The sequence below is a fragment of the Zonotrichia albicollis genome, chromosome 1 (genome assembly GCF_047830755.1).
Source record: "Zonotrichia albicollis isolate bZonAlb1 chromosome 1, bZonAlb1.hap1, whole genome shotgun sequence".
Lineage (NCBI taxonomy): Eukaryota > Metazoa > Chordata > Aves > Passeriformes > Passerellidae > Zonotrichia > Zonotrichia albicollis.
The window spans coordinates 407,058-434,512 of NC_133819.1; the positions used below are offsets into that span (position 1 = coordinate 407,058).

The 27,455-nt window shown below is 43.6% G+C and overlaps 1 protein-coding gene across 8 annotated transcripts in view; it reads right to left on the reverse strand.

Annotated features, from left to right (window-relative positions):
• Positions 1-27,455, reverse strand: part of ALS2CL (ALS2 C-terminal like) — a 146,607-nt gene that overhangs the window by 96,458 nt on the left and 22,694 nt on the right. For 5 of the 8 annotated variants that reach the window (XM_074536117.1, XM_074535926.1, XM_074535775.1 and 2 more), the window contains 4 exons: positions 25,360-25,477; positions 19,345-19,537; positions 8,292-8,357; positions 3,225-3,390 (listed from right to left, as the gene is read on the reverse strand). In XM_074536117.1, coding sequence (XP_074392218.1) covers positions 3,225-3,390; positions 8,292-8,357; positions 19,345-19,537; positions 25,360-25,474 — 540 coding nt within the window. In that variant the 5' untranslated portion in view covers positions 25,475-25,477. The remainder of the gene's footprint in view (positions 1-3,224; positions 3,391-8,291; positions 8,358-19,344; positions 19,538-25,359; positions 25,478-27,455) is intronic. The other 3 variants (XM_074535982.1, XM_074536069.1, XM_074536024.1) reach the window with 3 other exon arrangements.

Below are 27,455 nucleotides of genomic sequence, written 5' to 3' on the forward strand. Positions count from 1 at the left end.
GATTGGATTTTTGGGAATATTTAGCAACACATCCATTCTGGATCAAAAAAGGCCCAGGCTGGATTTTTGGGAATATTTAGGAAAGGAATTCCAGGGTGAATTTTAGGGGATATTTACAGAAGGAGTTCCAGATTGGATTTTAAGGAACATTTAGGAAAGGAGTTCCAGATTGGATTTTAGGGAATATTTAGCAATGCATACATCCTGGATCAAAAAATATCCAGGCTGGACTCTTGGGAATATTTAGGGAGTTCCAAACTGGATTATTGGGAATATTTAGGAAAGGAGTTCCAGATTGGATTTTAGGGAAAATTTAGAAAAAGTGTTACAGGTTGGATTTTAGGGAATATTTAGGAAAGGAGTTCCAGGCTGGATTTTAGGGAATATTTAGGAGTTCCAGACTGGATTTTAGGGAATATTTAGGAAAGGAGTTCCAAGCTGAATTTTAGGGAAAATTTAGAAAAAGAGTTCCAGGTTGGATTTTTGGGAATATTTAGCAACGTATCCATCCCGGATCGAAAAATGTCCAGGCTGGATTTTTGGGAATATTTCGGAAAGGAGATCCAGGCTGAATTTTAGGGAATATCCATCAACGTGTCCATCCTGGACTCCACAAATCCCAGGTTAGATTTTCAGCAATACTTAGCCAAGGAGATCCAGGTTGGACTTTAGGGAATATTTAGGAAAGAAGGTCCAGATTGGATTTTTGGGAATATTTAGCAATGTATCCATCCTGGATCAAAAAATATCCAGGCTGGACTCTTGGGAATATTTAGGGAGTTCCAAACTGGATTTTTGGGAATATTTAGGAAAGGAGTTCCAGATTAGATTTTAGGGAATATCCATCAATGTGTCCATCCTGGACTCCACAAATCCCAGGTCAGATTTTCCGCAATACTTCGCCGAGGAGATCCAGGTTGGATTTTAGGGAATATTTAGGAAAGGAGTTCCAGATTGGATTTTAGGGAATATTTAGCAATGCATCCATCCTGGATCAAAAAATATCCAGGCTGGATTTTTGGGAATATTTAGGAAAGGAATTCCAGATTGGATTTTAGGGAATATTTAGGGAAGGAGTTCCAGGCTGGATTTTTGGGAATATTTAGGAAAGGAGTTCCAGATTGGATTTTTGGGAATATTTAGCAATGTATCCATCCTGGATCAAAAAATATCCAGGCTGGACTCTTGGGAATATTTAGGGAGTTCCAAACTGGATTTTTGGGAATATTTAGGAAAGGAGTTCCAGATTAGATTTTAGGGAAAATTTAGAAAAATAGTTCCAGGTTGGATTTTTGGGAATATTCAGCAATGCATCCATCCTGGATCAAAAAAGGCCCAGGCTGGATTTTTGGGAATATTTAGGAAAGGAGTTCCAGGCTGAATTTTAGGGAACATTTAGGAAAAGATTTCCAGGTTGGATTTTTGGGAATATTTAGCAGTGCATCCATTCTGGATCAAAAAATGTCCAGGCTGGATTTTTAGGGAATATTTAAGAAAGGAGTTCCAGGCTGGATTTCAGGGAATATTTATCCATTTAAACATGAAATGGAAATATTTGTTTTGTATTTAGCAATGTCCAAGCAGGATTTTTGGGAATATTTAGCATGGTGTCCTTCCGGGAATGAGGGAGGTCCAGGCTGGATTATAGGGAATATTTAGGAAAAGAGTTCCAGATTGGATTTTTGGGAATATTCATCAATGTGTCCATCCTGGATCAAAAAAGATCCAGGCTGGATTTTTGGGAATATTTAGGAAAGGCGATCCAGGCTGGATATTTGGGAATTTTTAGCAATGCATCCATCCTGGATCAAAAAATGTCCAGGCTGGATTTTGGGGAATATTTGGCAGTTCCAGGTTGGAGTTTTAGGGAATATTTAGGAAAGGAGTCCCAAGCTGGATTTTGGGAAATATTTAGGAAAGGAGTTCCAGGCTGAATTTTAGCGAATATTTAGGAAAGAAGGTCCAGGTTGGATTTTTTGAGAATATTTAGCAACACATCCATCCTGGATCAAAAAATGTCCAGGCTGGATTTTTGGGAAGATTTAGGGAAGGAATTCCAGGTTGGATTTTAGGGAATATTTAGGAAAGAAGGTCCAGGTTGGATTTTTGGGAATATTTAGCAACATGTCCATCCTGGATCAAAACAGGCCCAGGCTGGATTTTAGGGAATATTTAGGAAAGGAATTCCAGGCTGGATTTTAGGGAATATTCACCAACGTGTCCATCCTGGACTCCACAAATCCCAGGTCAGATTTTCAGCAATACTTCCCCGAGCAGATCCAGCTTGGATTTTAGGGAATATTTAGGAAAGAAGGTCCAGATTGGATTTTTGGGAATATTTAGCAATGTATCCATCCTGGATCAAAACAGGCCCTGGCTGGATTTTTGGGAATATTTAGGAAAGGAGTTCTGGGTTGGATTTTGGGGAATATTTATGAAAGGAGTTCCAGCTTGGATTTTAGGGAATATTTAGGAAAGAAGGTCCAGATTGGATTTTTGGGAATATTTAGCAATGTATCCATCCTGGATCAAAACAGGCCCTGGCTGGATTTTTGGGAATATTTATGAAAGGAGTTCCAGGTTGGATTTTAGGGAATATTTAGAAAAAGAGTTCCAGGTTGGATTTTTGGGAATATTTAGCAACTTATCCATCATGGATCAAAAAATGTCCAGGCTGGATTTTTGGGAATATTTAGGGAGTTCCAAACTGGATTTTTGGGAATATTTAGGAAAGGAATTCCAGGTTGAATTTTGGGGAATATTTAGGAAAGGAGTTCCAAGCTGGATTTTAGGGAATATTTAGGAAAAGAGTTCTGGGTTAGATTTTTGGGAATATTCAGCAATGGGTCCATTCTGGATCAAAAAATATCCAGGCTGGATTTTTGGGAATATTTAGGAAAAGAGTCCCAAGCTGGATTTTAGAGAAAATTTAGAAAAGGAGTTCCAGATTGGATTTTAGGGAAAATTTTGAAAAAGAGTTACAGATTGGATTTTTGGGAATATTTGGGAAAGGAATTCCAGGCTGAATTTTAAGGAATTTTCACCAACGTGTCCATCCTGGACTCCACAAATCCCAGGTCAGATTTTCAGCAATACTTCCCCGAGCAGATCCAGCTTGGATTTCAGGGAATATTTAGGAAAGGAGTTCCAGCTTGGATTTTAGGGAATATTTCCTCCCCCCAAACCCCTTTAGGACGCTCCCCTGAGCATTCCCGAATTCCCACCTGCCGGACGTGCTCCCGGAGCAGCGCCAGGACCCGCCGGTACCCCTGGATGTGCTCGCGGAGGGGTTTGTGCAGCGCCGAGTGCAGCGCCAGCGCCAGGGAGCTCTCGGAGCTGAAATCCCGCAGGAATTCCTTCAGCACCGCCCGGTGCAGCCGCCAGGCGTCGCTGGAAAACCGGGAATGGCGAGAAAGGGGCGTTCGTTATCCCGGAATTCCCGCTGTTCTGGATTCCAAACTTTCTGCGTGGTGAGAACGGGGAAAGGCGCGAAAAATCCGGGAATTTGTGGGAATTCCCAGACAGATTCCCACCCCTTCCCTAAATCCCCAAATCCTAAATTTCCAATTCTGGAAGGAGCTGGGGGTGGTTGGGAAGAGGAAAATCCAATCCTGGAATTGGGCAGGGTTTGGAGCAATCTGGGATAACGGGAGCCATGGAAAAATTGGGAATGTGCTCCTTAGAAATCCATGTTTCCATTGCCTGCTTCCAGAAAAATCTGGGATTTGTGGGAATTCCCTGCCAGATTCCCAACCCTTCCCTAAATCCCCAAATCCCAAATTTCCAACTCTACAAGGAGCTGGGGGTGGTTGGAAAGAGGGAATTGGGAAAGAGGGAATCCATCCATGGAATGGTGAGAAAGGGTCGTTCATTATCCCGGAATTCCCGTTGTTCTGGATTCCAAACTTTCTGCGTGGTGAGGATGGGGAAAGGCGCGAAAAATCCGGGAATGCACATCCATGTTTTCATTCCCTGCTCCCAGAAAAATCTGGGATTTGGGGGAATTCCCTGCCACATTCCCACCCTTTCCTAAATCCCCAAATCCTAAATTTCCAATTCTGGAAGGGGCTGGGGGTGGTTGGAAAGAGGAAAATCCAATCCTGGAATTGGGCAGGGTTTGGAGCAATCTGGGATAACGGGAGCCATGGAAAAATTGGGAATGTGCTCCTTAGAAATCCATGGTTTTAATCCATGGTTTTATTCCAGAAAAATCTGGGATTTGTGGGAATTCCCAGATGGATTCCCACCCCTTCCCTAAATCCCCATATTCCAAGTTTCCAACTCCACAAGGGGCTGGGGGTGGTTGGGAAGAGGGAATTGGGAAAGAGGGAATCCATCCATGGAATGGTGAGAAAGGGGCGTTCATTATCCCGGAATTCCCGCTGTTCTGGATTCCAAACTTTCTGTGTGGTGGGGATGGGGAAAGGCGCGAAAAATCCGGGAATGCGCATCCATGTTTCCATTCCCTGCAGGAATTTGTGGGAATTTCCTGCCAGTTTCCCACCCCTTCCTTAAATCCCCAAATCCTAAATTTCCAACTCCACAAGGGGCTGGGGGTGGTTGGAAAGAGGGAATCCATCCATGGATAACAGGAGCCATGGAAAAATTGGGAATGTGCTCCTTAGAAATCCATGCTTTCATTCCCTGCTTCCAGAAAAATCTGGGATTTGTGGGAATTCCCAGCCGGATTCCCACCCCTTCCCTAAACCCCAAATCCCAAATTTCCAATCCACAAGGAGCTGGGGGTGGTTGGGAAGAGGAAAATCCAATCCTGGAATTGGGCAGGGTTTGGAGCAATCTGGGATAACGGGAGCCATGGAAAAATTGGAAAAATTGGGAATGTGCTCCTTAGAAATCCATGTTTTCATTCCCTGCTTCCAGAAAAATCTGGGATAAATTGGAGAAAGGAATTTGGCTGGGAATTCCAATTCCATCTTTTCCCTAAATCCCAAGTTTCCAACTCCAGAAGGAGCTCAGGGTGGTTGGAAAGAGGAAAATCCAATCCTGGAATTGGAGGAGGATTGGAGCAACCTGGGATAACGGGAGCCATGGAAAAAATTGGGAATGTGCTCCTTAGAAATCCATGGTTTTAATCCATGGTTTTATTCCAGAAAAATCTGGGATTTGTGGGAATTCCCAGCCAGATTCCCACCCCTTCCCTAAATCCCCAAATCCTAAATTTCCATCTCTGCAAGGAGCTGGGGGTGGTTGGAAAGAGGGAATTGGGAAAGAGGGAATCCATCCATGGATAACAGGAGCCGAGGGAAAATTGGGAATGTGCTCCTTGGAAATCCATGTTTTCATTCCCTGCTTCCAGAAAAATCTGGGATTTGTGGGAATTCCCTGCCAGATTCCCACCCCTTCCCTAAATCCCCAAATCCCAAGTTTCCAACTCCACAAGGAGCTCAGGGTGATTGGAAGAGGAAAATCCAATCCTGGAATTGGGCAGGGTTTGGAGCAACCTGGGATAACGGGAGCCATGGAAAAATTGGGAATGTGCTCCTTAGAAATCCATGGTTTAAATCCATGGTTTTATTCCAGAAAAATCTGGGATTTGTGGGAATTCTCAGCTGGATTCCCATCGCTTCCTTAAATCCTCAGATCCTAAATTTCCAAAATTTAGGATTTGGGGATTTTCTCTGGAAGGAGCTGGGGGTGGTTGGAAAGAGGGAATTGGGAAAGAGGGAATCCATCCATGGATAACAGGAGCCGTGGAAAAATTGGGAATGTGCTCCTTAGAAATCCATGTTTTCATTCCCTGCTCCCAGAAAAATCTGGGATTTGTGGGAATTTTCTGCCAGATTCCCATCCCTTCCCTAAATCCCCATATTCCAATTTTCCAACTCCAGAAGGAGCTGGGGGTGGTTGGGAAGAGGAAAATCCAATCCTGGAATTGGGCAGGGTTTGGAGCAATCTGGGATAGCGGGAGCCATGGAAAAATTGGAAAAATTAGGAATGTGCTCCTTAGAAATCCACGTTTCCATTCCCTGCTTCCTAAAACTCTGGGATAAATTGGAGAAAGGAATTTGGCTGGGAATTCCAATTCCATCTTTTCCCTAAATCCCCAAATCCCAAGTTTCCAACTCCACAAGGAGCTGGGAGTGATTGGAAGAGGAAAATCCAATCCTGGAATTGGACGAGGATTGGAGCAACCTGGGATAACGGGAGCCATGGAAAAATTGGGAATGCGCTCCTTAGAAATCCATGGTTTTAATCCATGGTTTTATTCCAGAAAAATCTGGGATTTGTGGGAATTCCCAGCCGGATTCCCACCCCTTCCTTAAAACCTCAGATCCTAAATTTCCAAAATTTAGGATTGGGGGATTTTCTCTGGAAGGAGCTGGGGGTGGTTGGGAAGAGGGAATTGGGAAAGAGGGAATCCATCCATGGATAGCAGGAGCCATGGAAAAATTGGGAATGTGCTCCTTAGAAATCCATGGTTTCATTCCCTGCTTCCAGAAAAATCTGGGATTTGTGGGAATTTCCTGCCGGATTCCCACCCCTTCCCTAAATCCCCAAATCCTAAATTTCCATCTCTGGAAGGGGCTGGGGGTGGTTGGGAAGAGGAAAATCCAATCCTGGAATTGGGCAGGGTTTGGAGCAATCTGGGAAAACAGGAGCCATGGAAAAATTGGAAAAATTGGGAATGTGCTCCTTAGAAATCCATGTTTTCATTCCCTGCTTCCTAAAACTCTGGGATAAATTGGAGAAAGGAATTTGGCTGGGAATTCCAATTCCATCTTTTCCCTAAATCCCCAAATCCCAAGTTTCCAACTCCACAAGGAGCTGGGGGTGGTTGGGAAGAGGAAAATCCAATCCTGGAATTGGACGAGGATTGGAGCAAGCTGGGATAACGGGAGCCATGGAAAAAATTGGGAATGTGCTCCTTAGAAATCCATGGTTTTAATCCATGGTTTTATTCCAGAAAAATCTGGGATTTGTGGGAATTCCCAGCCAGATTCCCACCCCTTCCCTAAATCCCCAAATCCCAAATTTCCATCTCTGGAAGGAGCTGGGGGTGGTTGGAAAGAGGGGATTGGGAAAGAGGGAATCCATCCATGGAATGGTGAGAAAGGGGCGTTCATTATCCCGGAATTCCCGCTGTTCTGGATTCCAAACTTTCTGTGTGGTGAGGATGGGGAAAGGCGTGAAAAATCCGGGAATGCGCATCCATGTTTCCATTCCCTGCTTCCAGAAAAATCTGGGATTTGTGGGAATTCCCACCCCTTCCTTAAATCCCCATATTCCAAGTTTCCATCTCTGGAAGGGGCTGGGCGTGGTTGGAAAGAGGGAACTGGGAAAGAGGGAATCCATCCATGGATAACAGGAGCCGTGGAAAAATTGGGAATGTGCTCCTTAGAAATCCATGTTTTCATTCCCTGCTTCCAGAAAAATCTGGGATTTATGGGAATTCCCAGACAGATTCCCACCCCTTCCCTAAATCCCCAAATCCCAAATTTCCAACTCCACAAGGAGCTGGGGGTGGTTGGAAAAGGAAAATCCAATCCTGGAATTGGACAAGGATTGGAGCAACCTGGGATAACAGGAGCCATGGAAAAAATTGGGAATGCGCTCCTTAGAAATCCATGGTTTTAATCCATGGTTTTATTCCAGAAAAATCTGGGATTTGTGGGAATTTCCTGCCAGATTCCCACCCCTTCCTTAAATCCCCAAATCCTAAATTTCCAAGTCCACAAGGAGCTCAGGGTGGTTGGGAAGAGGAAAATCCAATCCTGGAATTGGACGAGGATTGGAGCAATCTGGGATAACGGGAGCCATGGAAAAATTGGAAAAAATTGGGAATGCGCTCCTTAGAAATCCATGTTTTCATTCCCTGCTTCCAGAAAAATCTGGGATTTGTGGGAATTTCCTGCCAGATTCCCACCCATTCCCTAAATCCCCATATTCCAAGTTTCCAACTCCACAAGGAGCTGGGAGTGATTGGAAGAGGAAAATCCAATCCTGGAATTGGGCAGGGTTTGGAGCAATCTGGGATAACGGGAGCCATGGAAAAATTGGAAAAATTCCATTCCCTGCTTCCAGAAAAATCTGGGATTTATTTGTGGGAATTCCCAGCCAAATTCCTCTCCCCAATTCCATCTTTTCCCCAAATCCCAAGTTTCTGGCTCCGGAAGGGAAGAGGAAATTCCAATCCTGGAATTGTCCAAGGTTGGAGCAACCACAATGGGAGCTGAATTTTTTGGGGGGAATTTTCCGGAATTCTGGGATTCTCTGGAGTTCCCACATTCCCGCGGATTCCCGGAATTCCCGAGGATTTTCCGCCCGCTGACCTCCTGCTCCCGGCCGCCTGCTCCAAGCCCCGAACCACCACAAAGTTGGCGAAGGTGACGAAATACCTGGAAAAAATTCCAAAGGGAAAAGTCGGAGAGGGAAATTCGGGATGAATTTATGGATCCCAACTTTTTGGGGAGTTCCCTTAATCCCATAAAAACCCCTCTGGAAAAATGCAGCCCCAGATGTTGGATGGATCGGGATCAAAGGTTGGATCAGATCTTGGAATTCTTTCCCAATTTTAATTCCAGGAATTTTTTTGGGAGGCTTGGATGAGGCAAAAGCGCTGAAAATCCCGGGATCTGCTTCCATCGGATTTTCCAGGATAAAATTCCATACGGGAATTTTCTGCTCTGAGCTGTTCATTCACCACAGAATTCCCAAAAGAATTGGGAAAATTTGGGAATTCTGGGATGAAAATAACGGAGTTGTCACGCTCCAGCTCAGAGCTTTACTTTTCCAAGAAAAACTTGGAATTTTTCTTTTTCCACCTCATAATTCCCAAGATTTTCTCCCTTGATTCCCATTTTCTGTGCCAAAAATTCCCAGAAATTTTCTCCCAGAAAATTCCACATTAAACCTGGATTTAATTCCAAAAATAATAAAAAAAACAGGAAAAAAAATCTTAATAAAATTCCTTTGGATCATCCAAAACCTGGAAAATTCCAAACTGGGAAATTCCAAACTGGGAATGCCCAAACTGGGAATGCCCAAACTGGGAATGCCCAAACTGGGAAATTCCAAACTGGGAAATTCCAAACTGGGAATGCCCAAACTGGGAATGCCCAAACTGGGAATGCCCAAACTGGGAAATTCCAAACTGGGAAATTCCAAACTGGAAAATTCCAAACTGGGAATGCCCAAACTGGGAAATTCCAAACTGGGAATGCCCAAACTGGGAAATTCCAAACTGGGAAATTCCAAACTGGAAAATTCCAAACTGGGAATGCCCAAACTGGGAATGCCCAAACTGGGAATGCTCAAACTGGGAATGCCCAAACTGGGAATGCCCAAACTGGGAATGCTCAAACTGGGAAATTCCAAACTGGGAATGCTCAAACTGGGAATGCCCAAACTGGGAATGCCCAAACTGGGAATGCCCAAACTGGGAATGCCCAAACTGGGAAATTCCAAACTGGGAAATTCCAAACTGGGAAATTCCAAACTGGGAAATTCCAAACTGGGAATGCCCAAACTGGAAAATTCCAAACTGGGAAATTCCAAACTGGGAATGCTCAAACTGGGAATGCCCAAACTGGGAATGCCCAAACTGGGAAAGCCCAAACTGGGAATGCCCAAACTGGAAAATTCCAAACTGGGAAATTCCAAACTGGGAAATTCCAAACTGGAAAATTCCAAACTGGGAATGCCCAAACTGGGAATGCCCAAACTGGGAATGCTCAAACTGGGAATGCCCAAACTGGGAATGCCCAAACTGGGAATGCCCAAACTGGAAAATTCCAAACTGGGAATGCTCAAACTGGGAATGCCCAAACTGGGAATGCCCAAACTGGGAAAGCCCAAACTGGGAATGCCCAAACTGGGAATGCCCAAACTGGAAAATTCCAAACTGGGAATGCCCAAACTGGGAAATTCCAAACTGGGAATGCCCAAACTGGGAATGCCCAAACTGGAAAATTCCAAACTGGGAATGCCCAAACTGGGAATGCCCAAACTGGGAATGCCCAAACTGGGAAAGCCCAAACTGGGAATGCCCAAACTGGGAATGCTCAAACTGGGAAATTCCAAACTGGGAAAGCCCAAACTGGGAAATTCCAAACTGGGAATGCCCAAACTGGGAATGCCCAAACTGGGAATGCTCAAACTGGGAATGCCCAAACTGGGAATGCCCAAACTGGGAATGCCCAAACTGGGAATGCTCAAACTGGGAATGCCCAAACTGGGAATGCCCAAACTGGGAATGCCCAAACTGGGAATGCCCAAACTGGGAATGCCCAAACTGGGAATGCTCAAACTGGGAAATTCCAAACTGGGAATGCCCAAACTGGGAATGCCCAAACTGGGAATGCCCAAACTGGAAAATTCCAAACTGGGAATGCCCAAACTGGGAGAGCCCAAACTGGGAAATTCCAAACTGGGAATGCCCAAACTGGGAAAGCCCAAACTGGAAAATTCCAAACTGGGAATGCCCAAACTGGGAATGCCCAAACTGGGAAATTCCAAACTGGGAATGCTCAAACTGGGAAATTCCAAACTGGGAAATTCCAAACTGGGAATGCCCAAACTGGGAATGCCCAAACTGGGAATGCCCAAACTGGGAATGCCCAAACTGGGAATGCTCAAACTGGGAATGCCCAAACTGGGAATGCCCAAACTGGGAAATTCCAAACTGGGAAAGCCCAAACTGGGAAATTCCAAACTGGAAAATTCCAAACTGGGAATGCCCAAACTGGGAAATTCCAAACTGGAAAATTCCAAACTGGGAATGCCCAAACTGGGAAACCCCAAACTGGGAATGCCCAAACTGGGAATGCCCAAACTGGGAAATTCCAAACTGGAAAATTCCAAACTGGGAATGCCCAAACTGGGAAAGCCCAAACTGGGAAATTCCAAACTGGGAAATTCCAAACTGGGAATGCCCAAACTGGGAATGCCCAAACTGGAAAATTCCAAACTGGGAATGCCCAAACTGGGAATGCCCAAACTGGGAATGCCCAAACTGGGAATGCCCAAACTGGGAAATTCCAAACTGGGAATGCCCAAACTGGGAATGCCCAAACTGGGAATGCCCAAACTGGAAAATTCCAAACTGGGAAATTCCAAACTGGGAAATTCCAAACTGGGAATGCTCAAACTGGGAATGCCCAAACTGGGAATGCCCAAACTGGGAATGCCCAAACTGGAAAATTCCAAACTGGGAATGCCCAAACTGGGAATGCCCAAACTGGGAAATTCCAAACTGGGAATGCCCAAACTGGAAAATTCCAAACTGGGAATGCCCAAACTGGGAATGCCCAAACTGGGAATGCCCAAACTGGAAAATTCCAAACTGGGAAATTCCAAACTGGGAAATTCCAAACTGGGAATGCCCAAACTGGGAATGCCCAAACTGGGAAATTCCAAACTGGGAATGCCCAAACTGGGAATGCCCAAACTGGGAATGCCCAAACTGGGAAAGCCCAAACTGGGAAAGCCCAAACTGGAAATGCCCAAACTGGGAATGCCCAAACTGGGAATGCCCAAACTGGAAAATTCCAAACTGGGAAATTCCAAACTGGGAATGCTCAAACTGGGAATGCCCAAACTGGGAATGCTCAAACTGGGAAAGCCCAAACTGGGAATGCTCAAACTGGGAAATTCCAAACTGGGAATGCCCAAACTGGGAATGCCCAAACTGGGAATGCTCAAACTGGGAATGCTCAAACTGGGAAATTCCAAACTGGGAATGCCCAAACTGGGAATGCCCAAACTGGGAATGCCCAAACTGGGAATGCCCAAACTGGGAAAGCCCAAACTGGGAATGCCCAAACTGGGAATGCCCAAACTGGGAATGCTCAAACTGGGAATGCCCAAACTGGGAATGCCCAAACTGGGAAATTCCAAACTGGGAATGCTCAAACTGGGAAAGCCCAAACTGGGAATGCCCAAACTGGGAAATTCCAAACTGGGAATGCCCAAACTGGGAATGCCCAAACTGGGAATGCCCAAACTGGAAAATTCCAAACTGGGAATGCCCAAACTGGGAAAGCTCAAACTGGGAATGCCCAAACTGGGAATGCCCAAACTGGGAATGCCCAAACTGGGAAATTCCAAACTGGGAATGCCCAAACTGGGAAATTCCAAACTGGGAAAGCCCAAACTGGGAATGCCCAAACTGGGAATGCCCAAACTGGGAAATTCCAAACTGGGAATGCCCAAACTGGGAATGCTCAAACTGGGAATGCCCAAACTGGGAATGCCCAAACTGGGAATGCCCAAACTGGGAATGCCCAAACTGGGAAATTCCAAACTGGGAATGCCCAAACTGGGAATGCCCAAACTGGGAATGCCCAAACTGGGAATGCCCAAACTGGGAATGCTCAAACTGGGAATGCCCAAACTGGGAATGCCCAAACTGGGAATGCCCAAACTGGGAAATTCCAAACTGGGAATGCCCAAACTGGGAATGCCCAAACTGGGAAATTCCAAACTGGGAATGCCCAAACTGGGAATGCCCAAACTGGGAATGCCCAAACTGGGAATGCCCAAACTGGGAATGCCCAAACTGGGAATGCTCAAACTGGGAATGCCCAAACTGGGAATGCCCAAACTGGAAAATTCCAAACTGGGAATGCCCAAACTGGGAAATTCCAAACTGGGAAATTCCAAACTGGGAATGCCCAAACTGGGAAATTCCAAACTGGGAATGCCCAAACTGGGAATGCCCAAACTGGGAATGCCCAAACTGGGAATGCCCAAACTGGGAATGCCCAAACTGGGAAATTCCAAACTGGGAAATTCCAAACTGGGAATGCCCAAACTGGGAAATTCCAAACTGGGAATGCCCAAACTGGGAATGCCCAAACTGGGAATGCTCAAACTGGGAATGCCCAAACTGGGAAATTCCAAACTGGGAAATTCCAAACTGGGAATGCCCAAACTGGGAATGCCCAAACTGGGAAATTCCAAACTGGGAATGCCCAAACTGGGAATGCCCAAACTGGGAATGCCCAAACTGGGAAATTCCAAACTGGGAAGGCCCAAACTGGGAATGCCCAAACTGGGAATGCCCAAACTGGGAATGCCCAAACTGGGAATGCCCAAACTGGGAATGCTCAAACTGGGAATGCCCAAACTGGGAATGCCCAAACTGGGAATGCCCAAACTGGGAATGCCCAAACTGGGAAATTCCAAACTGGGAATGCCCAAACTGGGAATGCCCAAACTGGGAATGCCCAAACTGGGAAATTCCAAACTGGGAATGCCCAAACTGGGAAATTCCAAACTGGGAAATTCCAAACTGGGAATGCCCAAACTGGGAAATTCCAAACTGGGAATGCCCAAACTGGGAATGCCCAAACTGGGAATGCTCAAACTGGGAATGCCCAAACTGGGAAATTCCAAACTGGGAAATTCCAAACTGGGAATGCCCAAACTGGGAATGCCCAAACTGGGAAATTCCAAACTGGGAATGCCCAAACTGGGAATGCCCAAACTGGGAATGCCCAAACTGGGAAATTCCAAACTGGGAAGGCCCAAACTGGGAATGCCCAAACTGGGAATGCCCAAACTGGGAATGCCCAAACTGGGAATGCCCAAACTGGGAATGCTCAAACTGGGAATGCCCAAACTGGGAATGCCCAAACTGGGAATGCCCAAACTGGGAATGCCCAAACTGGGAAATTCCAAACTGGGAATGCCCAAACTGGGAAATTCCAAACTGGGAAATTCCAAACTGGGAATGCCCAAACTGGGAATGCCCAAACTGGGAATGCCCAAACTGGGAAATTCCAAACTGGGAATGCCCAAACTGGGAATGCCCAAACTGGGAATGCCCAAACTGGGAATGCCCAAACTGGGAAATTCCAAACTGGGAATGCCCAAACTGGGAATGCCCAGACTGGGAATGCTCAAACTGGGAATGCTCAAACTGGGAAATTCCAAACTGGGAATGCCCAAACTGGGAATGCCCAAACTGGGAATGCCCAAACTGGGAATGCTCAAACTGGGAATGCTCAAACTGGGAAATTCCAAACTGGGAATGCCCAAACTGGGAAATTCCAAACTGGGAAATTCCAAACTGGGAATGCCCAAACTGGGAATGCCCAAACTGGGAATGCTCAAACTGGAAAATTCCAAACTGGGAATGCCCAAACTGGGAAATTCCAAACTGGGAAATTCCAAACTGGGAAATTCCAAACTGGGAAATTCCAAACTGGGAATGCTCAAACTGGAAAATTCCAAATTGGGAAAGTCCAAACTGGGAATGCCCAAACTGGGAATGCCCAAACTGGGAATGCCCAAACTGGAAAATTCCAAACTGGGAAATTCCAAACTGGGAATGCCCAAACTGGGAATGCCCAAACTGGGAATGCCCAAACTGGGAATGCCCAAACTGGAAAATTCCAAATTGGGAAAGTCCAAACTGGGAATGCCCAAACTGGGAATGCCCAAACTGGGAAATCCCAAACTGGAAAATTCCAAACTGGGAATGCCCAAACTGGGAATGCCCAAACTGGGAATGCCCAAACTGGGAAATTCCAAACTGGGAATGCCCAAACTGGGAATGCCCAGACTGGGAATGCTCAAACTGGGAATGCTCAAACTGGGAAATTCCAAACTGGGAATGCCCAAACTGGGAATGCCCAAACTGGGAATGCCCAAACTGGGAATGCTCAAACTGGGAATGCTCAAACTGGGAAATTCCAAACTGGGAATGCCCAAACTGGGAATGCCCAAACTGGGAAATTCCAAACTGGGAAAGCCCAAACTGGGAATGCCCAAACTGGGAATGCTCAAACTGGGAAATTCCAAACTGGGAAATTCCAAACTGGGAATGCCCAAACTGGGAATGCCCAAACTGGGAATGCCCAAACTGGGAATGCCCAAACTGGGAATGCCCAAACTGGGAATGCCCAAACTGGGAAATTCCAAACTGGGAATGCCCAAACTGGGAATGCCCAAACTGGGAAATTCCAAACTGGGAATGCCCAAACTGGGAAATTCCAAACTGGGAATGCCCAAACTGGGAATGCCCAAACTGGGAAAGCCCAAACTGGGAATGCCCAAACTGGGAAATTCCAAACTGGGAATGCCCAAACTGGGAATGCCCAAACTGGAAAATTCCAAACTGGGAATGCCCAAACTGGGAATGCCCAAACTGGAAAATTCCAAACTGGGAATGCCCAAACTGGGAATGCCCAAACTGGGAATGCCCAAACTGGGAAATTCCAAACTGGGAATGCCCAAACTGGGAAATTCCAAACTGGGAAATTCCAAACTGGGAATGCCCAAACTGGGAATGCCCAAACTGGGAAAATCCAAACTGGGAATGCCCAAACTGGGAATGCCCAAACTGGGAATGCCCAAACTGGGAATGCTCAAACTGGGAAAGCCCAAACTGGGAATGCCCAAACTGGGAAAGCCCAAACTGGGAATGCCCAAACTGGGAATGCTCAAACTGGGAATGCCCAAACTGGGAATGCCCAAACTGGGAATGCCCAAACTGGGAATGCTCAAACTGGGAAAGCCCAAACTGGGAATGCCCAAACTGGGAAATTCCAAACTGGGAATGCCCAAACTGGGAATGCCCAAACTGGGAAATTCCAAACTGGGAAATTCCAAACTGGGAATGCCCAAACTGGGAATGCCCAAACTGGAAAATTCCAAACTGGGAAATTCCAAACTGGGAATGCCCAAACTGGGAATGCCCAAACTGGAAAATTCCAAACTGGGAAATTCCAAACTGGGAATGCCCAAACTGGGAAATTCCAAACTGGGAATGCCCAAACTGGGAAAGCTCAAACTGGGAATGCCCAAACTGGAAAATTCCAAACTGGGAATGCCCAAACTGGGAATGCCCAAACTGGGAAATTCCAAACTGGGAATGCCCAAACTGGGAATGCCCAAACTGGGAATGCCCAAACTGGGAAATTCCAAACTGGGAAATTCCAAACTGGGAATGCCCAAACTGGGAAAGCCCAAACTGGGAATGCCCAAACTGGGAATGCCCAAACTGGGAATGCTCAAACTGGGAATGCCCAAACTGGGAATGCCCAAACTGGGAATGCCCAAACTGGGAAATTCCAAACTGGGAATGCCCAAACTGGGAAAGCCCAAACTGGGAATGCCCAAACTGGGAATGCCCAAACTGGGAATGCCCAAACTGGGAATGCTCAAACTGGGAATGCCCAAACTGGGAATGCCCAAACTGGGAAATTCCAAACTGGGAATGCCCAAACTGGGAAAGCCCAAACTGGGAATGCCCAAACTGGGAAATTCCAAACTGGGAATGCCCAAACTGGGAATGCCCAAACTGGGAATGCCCAAACTGGGAAAGCCCAAACTGGAAAATTCCAAACTGGGAATGCCCAAACTGGGAAATTCCAAACTGGGAATGCCCAAACTGGGAATGCCCAAACTGGGAATGCCCAAACTGGGAAAGCCCAAACTGGAAAATTCCAAACTGGGAATGCCCAAACTGGGAAATTCCAAACTGGGAATGCCCAAACTGGGAAAGCCCAAACTGGGAATGCCCAAACTGGGAATGCCCAAACTGGGAATGCCCAAACTGGGAATGCTCAAACTGGGAATGCCCAAACTGGGAATGCCCAAACTGGAAAATTCCAAACTGGGAATGCCCAAACTGGGAATGCCCAAACTGGGAATGCCCAAACTGGGAATGCCCAAACTGGAAAATTCCAAACTGGGAAATTCCAAACTGGGAATGCCCAAACTGGGAATGCCCAAACTGGGAATGCCCAAACTGGGAAATTCCAAACTGGGAATGCCCAAACTGGGAAATTCCAAACTGGGAATGCCCAAACTGGGAATGCCCAAACTGGGAATGCTCAAACTGGGAATGCCCAAACTGGGAATGCCCAAACTGGGAATGCCCAAACTGGGAATGCCCAAACTGGGAAATTCCAAACTGGGAATGCCCAAACTGGGAATGCCCAAACTGGGAATGCCCAAACTGGGAATGCCCAAACTGGGAAATTCCAAACTGGGAATGCCCAAACTGGGAAAGCCCAAACTGGGAATGCCCAAACTGGGAATGCCCAAACTGGAAAATTCCAAACTGGGAATGCCCAATCTGGAAAATTCCAAACTGGGAATGCCCAAACTGGGAAAGCCCAAACTGGGAAATTCCAAACTGGGAAAGCCCAAACTGGGAAATTCCAAACTGGGAATGCTCAAACTGGGAATGCCCAAACTGGGAATGCCCAAACTGGGAATGCTCAAACTGGAAAATTCCAAACTGGGAATGCCCAAACTGGGAATGCCCAAACTGGAAAATTCCAAACTGGGAAATTCCAAACTGGGAAAGCCCAAACTGGGAAATTCCAAACTGGGAATGCCCAAACTGGGAATGCCCAAACTGGGAATGCCCAAACTGGGAAAGCCCAAACTGGGAATGCCCAAACTGGAAATGCCCAAACTGGGAAATTCCAAACTGGGAATGCCCAAACTGGGAAAGCCCAAACTGGGAATGCCCAAACTGGGAATGCCCAAACTGGGAATGCCCAAACTGGGAAATTCCAAACTGGGAATGCCCAAACTGGGAAAGCCCAAACTGGGAATGCCCAAACTGGGAATGCCCAAACTGGGAAAGCCCAAACTGGGAATGCCCAAACTGGGAATGCCCAAACTGGGAATGCCCAAACTGGGAATGCTCAAACTGGGAAATTCCAAACTGGGAATGCCCAAACTGGGAATGCCCAAACTGGGAAATTCCAAACTGGGAATGCCCAAACTGGGAATGCCCAAACTGGGAAATTCCAAACTGGGAATGCCCAAACTGGGAATGCCCAAACTGGGAATGCCCAAACTGGAAAATTCCAAACTGGGAAAGCTCAAACTGGGAATGCCCAAACTGGGAATGCCCAAACTGGGAATGCCCAAACTGGGAAAGCCCAAACTGGGAAATTCCAAACTGGGAAAGCTCAAACTGGGAAAGCCCAAACTGGGAATGCCCAAACTGGGAATGCTCAAACTGGGAAAGCCCAAACTGGGAATGCCCAAACTGGGAATGTCCAAACTGGGAATGCCCAAACTGGGAATGCCCAAACTGGGAAATTCCAAACTGGGAAATTCCAAACTGGGAAATTCCAAACTGGGAATGCCCAAACTGGGAAAGCCCAAACTGGGAAATTCCAAACTGGGAATGCCCAAACTGGGAATGCCCAAACTGGGAATGCCCAAACTGGGAAATTCCAAACTGGAAAATTCCAAACTGGGAATGCCCAAACTGGGAATGCTCAAACTGGGAATGCCCAAACTGGGAATGCCCAAACTGGGAATGCCCAAACTGGGAAATTCCAAACTGGGAAATTCCAAACTGGGAAATTCCAAACTGGGAATGCCCAAACTGGGAATGCCCAAACTGGGAAATTCCAAACTGGGAATGCCCAAACTGGGAATGCCCAAACTGGGAATGCCCAAACTGGGAATGCTCAAACTGGGAATGCCCAAACTGGAAAATTCCAAACTGGGAAATTCCAAACTGGGAAATTCCAAACTGGGAATGCCCAAACTGGGAATGCCCAAACTGGAAAATTCCAAACTGGGAATGCTCAAACTGGGAATGCTCAAACTGGAATGCCCAAACTGGAAAATTCCAAACTGGGAATGCTCAAACTGGGAATGCCCAAACTGGGAATGCTCAAACTGGGAATGCCCAAACTGGGAATGCCCAAACTGGGAATGCCCAAACTGGGAAATTCCAAACTGGGAAAGCCCAAACTGGGAATGCCCAAACTGGGAAATTCCAAACTGGGAATGCCCAAACTGGGAATGCCCAAACTGGGAAATTCCAAACTGGGAAAGCCCAAACTGGGAATGCCCAAACTGGAAAATTCCAAACTGGGAATGCCCAAACTGGGAATGCCCAAACTGGGAATGCCCAAACTGGGAATGCCCAAACTGGGAAAGCCCAAACTGGGAATGCTCAAACTGGAAAATTCCAAACTGGGAATGCCCAAACTGGGAATGCTCAAACTGGAAAATTCCAAACTGGGAATGCCCAAACTGGGAATGCCCAAACTGGGAATGCCCAAACTGGGAATGCCCAAACTGGGAAAGCCCAAACTGGGAATGCTCAAACTGGGAATGCCCAAACTGGGAATGCCCAAACTGGGAATGTTTGGCCGCTCCCATGGAGAAGCCAAACTGTAAAATTGAAGATTTGTATGGAATTTCAGCCCTTCCATAAAATTTCAATCCAGCTGGAATCTCCTAATCCCAACCCAAACCCACAAAATCCCGGAAAAATCCCACCCAACCCATTTTCCATGGATATTTTCCCTCTGTGAGCTCCCATCCCAATTTTTTTCCCGATATTCCCAACGGGATCCACCCGATCCCATTTTTCCCGAATATTCCGGCGCTCACTGGATGTAGAGGCTGAGGAAAACTTCTCCTTTCCAGAGGATGTAAAAATCCTGGATACAACCGGAATTTTCCGACCGGGATTTCCCCCTCAGCATCCGGGAATTCTCCTCCGTGAAATTCCAGAGGGTTTGGAAGCGATCGTTGAGGAGCACGAAAAGCTGGAATTTCTCCTTTTCCTTCGGATCCTGAGGCTCTGGGAGGGAAAAATTGGGAAAATCCTGAGGGGAAAAGCGGAATTCCAAAGGGATTTTGTGGAATTTTGAGGTTGAGAAATTCCGGGAAATTTCGGGAATTTTTTTACCAGAGCTGTTTTGGTTGGAAGGAATTAATTAAATAATGTGGAAAATAGAGAGGAAAACAATGGGAAAAATGGGGAAAAACAGGGGAAATTCCAGGAATTTTCAGAGGCCTTGGAGCCATTTTTTCCTGGAGGAAATAAATAATTTGGGAATATAGAGGGGGGAAAATTGGGAAAAATGTGGGAGAAAAGGGAGAATTCCAGGAATTTTTGGAGCTGTTTTGGTTGGAAGGAATTCAATAATTCAGGAAAATAGAGAGGGGGAAAAAAATGGGAAAAATGGGGAAAAAAGGGGAAAATTTCAGGAATTTTCAGAATGGTTTTCAAGGAGCCATTTTGCTGGAATAAATGGAATAATTTGGGAAAATAAAAAGGAAAAAAAATGGGAAAAATGGAAAAAATTGGGGAAATTCTGGGAATTTTTGGAGCTGTTTTGGAAGGAATGAATTGAATAATTTGGGAAAATAGAGAGGAAAACAATGGGGGGGAATGGAAAAAAAAAATGGGAAATTTCAGGAATTTTCAGAATGGTTTTCAAGGAGCCATTTTGCTGGAATAAATGGAATAATTTGGGAAAATAAAAAGGAAAAAAAATGGGAAAAAAATGGAAAAAATTGGGGAAATTCTGGGAATTTTTGGATTCCGTGTAGCCATTTTTCCTGGAGGAAATAAATAATTTGGGAATACAGAGGGAGAAAAAAAATGGGGAAAAGAGATCTGAAAAAAAAGGGAATTCCAGGAATTTTTGGAGATGTTTTGGTTGGAAGGAAATGAATAATTTGGGAAAATAGAGAGGGGGAAAAAATGGGAAAAATGGGGAAAAAAGGGGAAAATTTCAGGAATTTTCAGAATGGTTTTCAAGGAGCCATTTTGCTGGAATAATTTTGGAAAATAAAAAGGAAAAAAAATGGGAAAAATGGAAAAAAATTGGGGAAATTCTGGGAATTTTTGGATTCCATGCAGCCATTTTTCCTGGAGGAAATAAATAATTTGGGAATATAGAGGGGGCAAAAAAAATGGGGAAAATAGATCTGAAAAAAAGGGAATTCCAGGAATTTTTGGAGCTGTTTTGGTTGGAAGGAATTCAATAATTCAGGAAAATAGAGAGGGGGAAAAATGGGAAAAATGGGGAAAAAAGGGGGAAATTCCAGGAATTTTTGGAGCTGTTTTGGAAGGAATGAATTCAATAATTTGGGAAAATAGAGAGGAAAACAATGGGGGGAAATGGAAAAAAAAAGGGAAATTTCAGGAATTTTCAGAATGGTTTTCAAGGAATAAATGGAATAATTTGGGAAAATAAAAAGGAAAAAAAATGGGAAAAAAATGGAAAAATTTGGGGATAATTCCGGGAATTTTTGGAGTCCATGCAGCCATTTTTCCTGGAGGAAATAAATAATTTGGGAATATAGAGGGGGGAAAATTGGGAAAAATGTGGGAGAAAAGGGAGAATTCCAGGAATTTTTGGAGCTGTTTTGGTTGGAAGGAATTCAATAATTCAGGAAAATAGAGAGGGGGAAAAAATGGGAAAAATGGGGAAAAAAAAGGGGAAAATTTCAGGAATTTTCAGAGGCCAAGGAGCCATTTTGCTGGAATAAATGGAATAATTTGGGAAAATAAAAAGGAAAAAATGGAAAAAAAATGGAAAAAATTGGGGAAATTTCAGGAATTTTTGGATTCCATGCAGCCATTTTTCCTGGAGGAAATAAATAATTTGGGAATACAGAGGGAAAGAAAAATGGGAAAAATAGATCTGAAAAAAAAGGAAATTCCAGGAATTTTTGGAGCTGTTTTGGAAGGAATGAATTCAATAATTCAGGAAAATAGAGAGGGGGAAAAAATGGGAAAAATGGGGAAAAAAAGGGGAAAATTCCAGGAATTTTTGGAGCTGTTTTGGAAGGAATGAATTCAATAATTTGGGAAAATAGAGAGGAAAATAATGGGGGAATGGAAAAAAAAATGGGAAATTTCAGGAATTTTCAGAATGGTTTTCAAGGAGCCATTTTGCTGGAATAAATGGAATAATTTGGGAAAATAAAAAGGAAAAAAAATGGGAAAAATGGAAAAAATTGGGGAAATTTCAGGAATTTTTGGATTCTGTGTAGCCATTTTTCCTGGAGGAAATAAATAATTTGGGAATATAGAGGGAAAGAAAAATGGGAAAAATGGCGAAAAAAAAGGGAATTCCAGAAATTTTTGGAGCTGTTTTGACTGGAAGAAATTCAATAATTCAGGAAAATAGAGAGGGGGAAAAAAATGGGAAAAATGGGGAAAAAAGGGGAAAATTCCAGGAATTTTTGGAGGCCAAGGAACCATTAACTGGAATAAATGGAATAATTTGGGAAAATAAAAAGGAAAAAAAATGGGAAAAATGGAAAAAATTGGGGAAATTCCGGGAAAATTTTTGGAGTCCATGCAGCCATTTTTCCTGGAGGAAATAAATAATTTGGGAATATAGAGGGGGGAAAATTGGGAAAAATGTGGGAGAAAAGGGAGAATTCCAGGAATTTTTGGAGCTGTTTTGGTTGGAAGGAATGAATTCAATAATTTGGGAAAATAGAGAGAAAAAAAATGGGAAGAATGGGGAAAAAAGGGGAAAATTCCAGGAATTTTCAGAATGGTTTTCAAGGAGCCATTTTGCTGGAATAAATGGAATAATTTGGGAAAATAAAAAGGAACAAAAATGGAAAAAAAATGGAAAAAATTGGGGAAATTCCGGGAATTTTCAGAGTCCATGCAGCCATTTTTCCTGGAGGAAATAAATAATTTGGGAATATAGAGGGAGAAAAAAAATGGGGAAAATGGGGAAAAAAAGGGGAAAATTCCAGGAAGTTTTGGAGCTGTTTTAACTGGAAGGAATTCAATAATTCAGGAAAATAGAGAGGGGGAAAAAATGGGAAAAATGGGGAAAAAAGGGGAAAATTCCAGGAATTTTTGGAGCTGTTTTGGAAGGAATGAATTCAATAATTTGGGAAAATAGAGGGGAAAACAATGGGGGGAATGGAAAAAAAAATGGGAAATTTCAGGAATTTTCAGAATGGTTTTCAAGGAATAAATGGAATAATTTGGGAAAATAAAAAGGAACAAAAATGGGAAAAATGGGAAAAACAGGGGAAATTCCGGGAATTTTCAGAGACCTTGGAGCCATTTTTCCTGGAGGAAATAAATAATTTGGGAATATAGAGGGAAAGAAAAATGGGAAAAAGAGATCTGAAAAAAAGGAAATTCCAGGAATTTTTGGAGCTGTTTTGGTTGGAAGGAAATGAATAATTTGGGAAAATAGAGAGGGGGAAAAAATGGGAAAAATGGGGAAAAAAGGGGAAAATTCCAGGAATTTTTGGAGGCCAAGGATGCATTTTGCTGGAATAAATGGAATAATTTGGGAAAATAAAAAGGAAAAAAAAGAGATAAATAAAAAAAAAATGGGATAATTCCCGGAATTTTCAAAGTCCATGCAGCCATTTTTCCTGGAGGAAATAAATAATTTGGGAATATAGAGGGGAAGAAAAATGGGGAAAAGAGATCTGAAAAAAAAGGGAATTCCAGGAATTTTTGGAGCTGTTTTCACTGTAAGGAATTCAATAATTCAGGAAAATAGAGAGGGGAAAAAAATGGGAAAAATGGGGACAAAAGGGGAAAATTCCAGGAATTTTTGGAGCTGTTTTGGTTGGAAGGAATGAATTCAATAATTTGGGAAAATAGAGAGGAAAACAATGGGGGGAAATGGAAAAAAAAATGGGAAATTTCAGGAATTTTCAGAATGGTTTTCAAGGAGTCATTTTGCTGGAATTAATGGAATAAGTTGGGAAAATAAAAAGGAAAAAAAATGGGAAAAAAAGGAAAAAAAATGGGAAAAAAATGGAAAAAAAAAGGAAAAAAATTGGGGAAATTTCAGGAATTTTTGGATTCCATGCAGCCATTTTTCCTGGAGGAAATAAATAATTTGGGAATATAGAGGGAGAAAAAAATGGGAAAAGAGATCTGAAAAAAAAGGGAATTCCAGGAATTTTTGGAGCTGTTTTGGTTGGAAGGAATTCAATAATTCAGGAAAATAGAGAGGGGGAAAAAAATGGGAAAAATGGGGGAAAAAAGGGGGAAAATTCCAGGAATTTTTGGAGATGTTTTGGTTGGAAGGAATTAATTGAATAATGTGGGAAAATAGAGAGGAAAACAATGGGAAAAATGGGAAAAAAATTGAGGAAATTCCAGGAATTTTCAGAGGCCTTGGAGCCATTTTTCCTGGAGGAAATAAATAATTTGGGAATATAGAGGGAGAAAAAAAAATGGGAAAAGAGATCTGAAAAAAAAGGGGGAAATTCCAGGAATTTTTGGAGCTGTTTTGGAAGGAATGAATTCAATAATTTGGGAAAATTGAGAGAAAAAAATGGGAAAAATGGGGAAAAAAGGGGAAATTCCAGGAATTTTTGGAGATGTTTTGGTTGGAAGGAAATGAATAATTTGGGAAAATAGAGAGGAAAACAATGGGGGGAAATGGAAAAAAAATGGGAAATTTCAGGAATTTTCAGAATGGTTTTCAAGGAATAAATGGAATAATTTGGGAAAATAAAAAGGAAAAAAAATGGAAAAAAAATGGAAAAAAATGGGGAAATTTCAGGAATTTTCAGAGTCCATGCAGCCATTTTTCCTGGAGGAAATAAATAATTTGGGAATATAGAGGGGAAGAAAAATGGGAAAAATAGATCTGAAAAAAAAGGGAATTCCAGGAATTTTTGGAGCTGTTTTGGTTGGAAGGAATTCAATAATTCAGGAAAATAGAGAGGGGGAAAAATGGGAAAAATGGGGAAAAAAGGGGAAAATTCCAGGAATTTTCAGAGGCCAAGGAGCCATTTTGCTGGAATAAATGGAATAATTTGGGAAAATAAAAAGTAAAAAAAATGGAAAAAAAATGGAAAAAATTGGGGAAATTCTGGGAATTTTTGGAGCTGTTATGGTTGGAAGGAATGAATTCAATAATTTGGGAAAATAGAGAGGAAAACAATGGGGGAAATGGAAAAAAAAAATGGGAAATTTCAGGAATTTTCAGAATGGTTTTCAAGGAGCCATTCTGCTGGAATAAACGGAATAATTTGGGAAAATAAAAAGGAAAAAAAATGGGAAAAAATGGGAAAAATTGGGGAAATTCTGGGAATTTTTGGAGCTGTTTTGGTTGGAAGGAATTCAATAATTCAGGAAAATAGAGAGGGGGAAAAAATGGGAAAAATGGGGAAAAAAATGGGAAATTTCAGGAATTTTCAGAATGGTTTTCAAGGAGTCATTTTGCTGGAATAAATGGAATAATTTGGGAAAATAAAAAGGAAAAAAAATGGGAAAAAAATGGAAAAAATTGGGGAAATTCTGGGAATTTTTGGAGCTGTTTTGGTGTGAAGGAATGAATTGAATAATTTGGGAAAATTGAGAGAAAAAAATGGGAAGAATGGGGAAAAAAGGGGAAAATTCCAGGAATTTTCAGAGGCCAAGGAGCCATTTTGCTGGAATAAATGGAATAATTTGGGAAAATAAAAAGGAAAAAAAATGGAAAAAAAATGGAAAAAATTGGGGAAATTCCGGGAATTTTTGGAGCTGTTTTGGAAGGAATGAATTCAATCATTTGGGAAAACATTTCCTGTTCCCAGCAGGAATTCCCAGCCAGAAATCCCTTCCCAGATCGATTCCAGGTGAGGAATTCCAGAGCAAAATTCCAAGAAAATTCCGGGATTTACCGGCCTGGAGCAGAGGTTTGATGATGAGGGCGTCGATCCGGGCCAGGCAGGAGGAGAAGTTTTCCTCCAGCTCCAGCAGCAATTCCAAAATTCCCGGAATTCCAGCGGCGGACATGGCCTGGAAAAGAGCGGGAATGGATCAAATCCCTGGGAATCCCTCGGATTCCATTCCCGAGGTTTTTCCATGGATTTCCAGCAAAGCTTGGGTGGGGCCGATCCCAAAAATCCTCGGGAAAAGTTGGGAGAGGAACGGAAACCAAACAGCTCAAGCAGAGACAACCCAGCCCAGTTTTCCCAAATTTTTCCAAATTTTTCCAAATTTTCCCACATTTTCCCACATTTTCCCACATTTTCCCACATTTTCCCAAATTCCTGCAGAAATTTCCCCCAATTCCCAGAAAGAATTCCCACAATTCCTGAAGGAATTTCCCACAATTCCCAGAGAAAATTCTCCCAATTCCCACAGAAAATTTTCTTGATTTCTGCAGAAATTTCCCCCAATTCCCAGAAAGAATTCCTACAATTCCTGTGGGAATTTCCCACAATTCCCAGAAGAAATTCCCTCAATTCCCACAGAAAATTTTCTCGATTTCTGCAGAAATTTCCCCCAATCCCCAGAAAGAATTCCCACAATTCCTGGAGGAATTTCCCACAATTCCCAGAAAGATTTCCCACAACTCCTGGGGGGAATTTCCCACAATTCCCAGAGAAAGTTCCCACAATTCCCAGAGGAAATTCCCACAATTCCCACAGAAAATTTTCCCAGTTTCTGCAGAAATTTCCCCCAGTTCCCGGAAAGAATTTCTACAATTCCTGCGGGAATTTCTCACAATTCCCAGAGAAAATTCCCACAATTCCCAGAGGAAATTTCCCCCAATTCCCAGGAAAAATTCCTGGAGGAATTTCCCACAATTCCCAGAGGAAATTCTCCCAATTCCCACAGAAAATTTTCTCAATTTCTGCAGAAATTTCCCACAATTCCCAGGAAGAATTCCTACAATTCCTGGGGCAATTTCCCTCAATTCCCAGAGGAAATTCCCCCAATTCCCAGAAAGAATTCCTGGGGCAATTTCCCCCAGTTCCCAGAGAAAATTCCCCCAATTCCCACAGAAAAATTTTCCCAATTTCTGCAGAAATTTCCTACAATTCCTGGAGAAATTTCCCACAATTCCCAGAGGAAATTCCCCCAATTCCCAGAAAGATTTCCCACAACTCCTGGGGGGAATTTCCCACAATTCCCAGAGAAAGTTCCCACAATTCCCACAGAAAATTTTCCCAGTTCCTGCAGAAATTTCCCCCAATTTCCAGAAAGAATTCCTACAATTCCTGGGAGGAATTTCCCACAATTCCCAGAGGAATTTCTCACAATTCCCAGAAAGAATTCCTACAATTCCTGGAGGAATTTCCCACAATTCCCAGAGAAAATTTCCCCAATTCCCACAGAAATTTCCCCCAATTCCCAGGAAGAATTCCTACAATTCCTGGAGGAATTTCTCACAATTGCCAGAGAAAGTTCCCACAATTTCCAGAGGAAAATTCCCCAATTCCCACAGAAAATTTTCTCAATTCCTGCACAAATCTCCCCCAATTTCCAGAAAGAATTCCTACAATTCCTGGAGGAATTTCCAACAATTCCCAGAGAAAATTCTCCCAATTCCCACAAAAAATTTTCTCAATTTCTGCAGAAATTTCCCACAATTCCTGGAGGAATTTCCAACAATTCCCAGAGGAAATTTCCCCCAATTACCAGGAAAAATTCCTGGAGGAATTTCCCACAATTCCCAGAAGAAATTCCCCCAATTCCCACAGAAGATTTTCTCAATTTCTGCAGAAATTTCCTACAATTCCTGGAGAAATTTCTCACAATTCCCAGAGGAAATTCCCACAATTCCCACAGAAAATTTTCTCAATTTCTGCAGAAATTTCCTACAATTCCTGGAGGAATTTCCCCCAATTCCCAGAGGAAATTCCCCCAATTCCCACAGAAAATTTTCTCAATTTCTGCAGAAATTTCCTCCAATTCCCAGAAAGAATTCCTACAATTCCTGGAGGAATTTCCCACAATTTCCAGAGAAAGTTCCCCCAATTCCCACAGA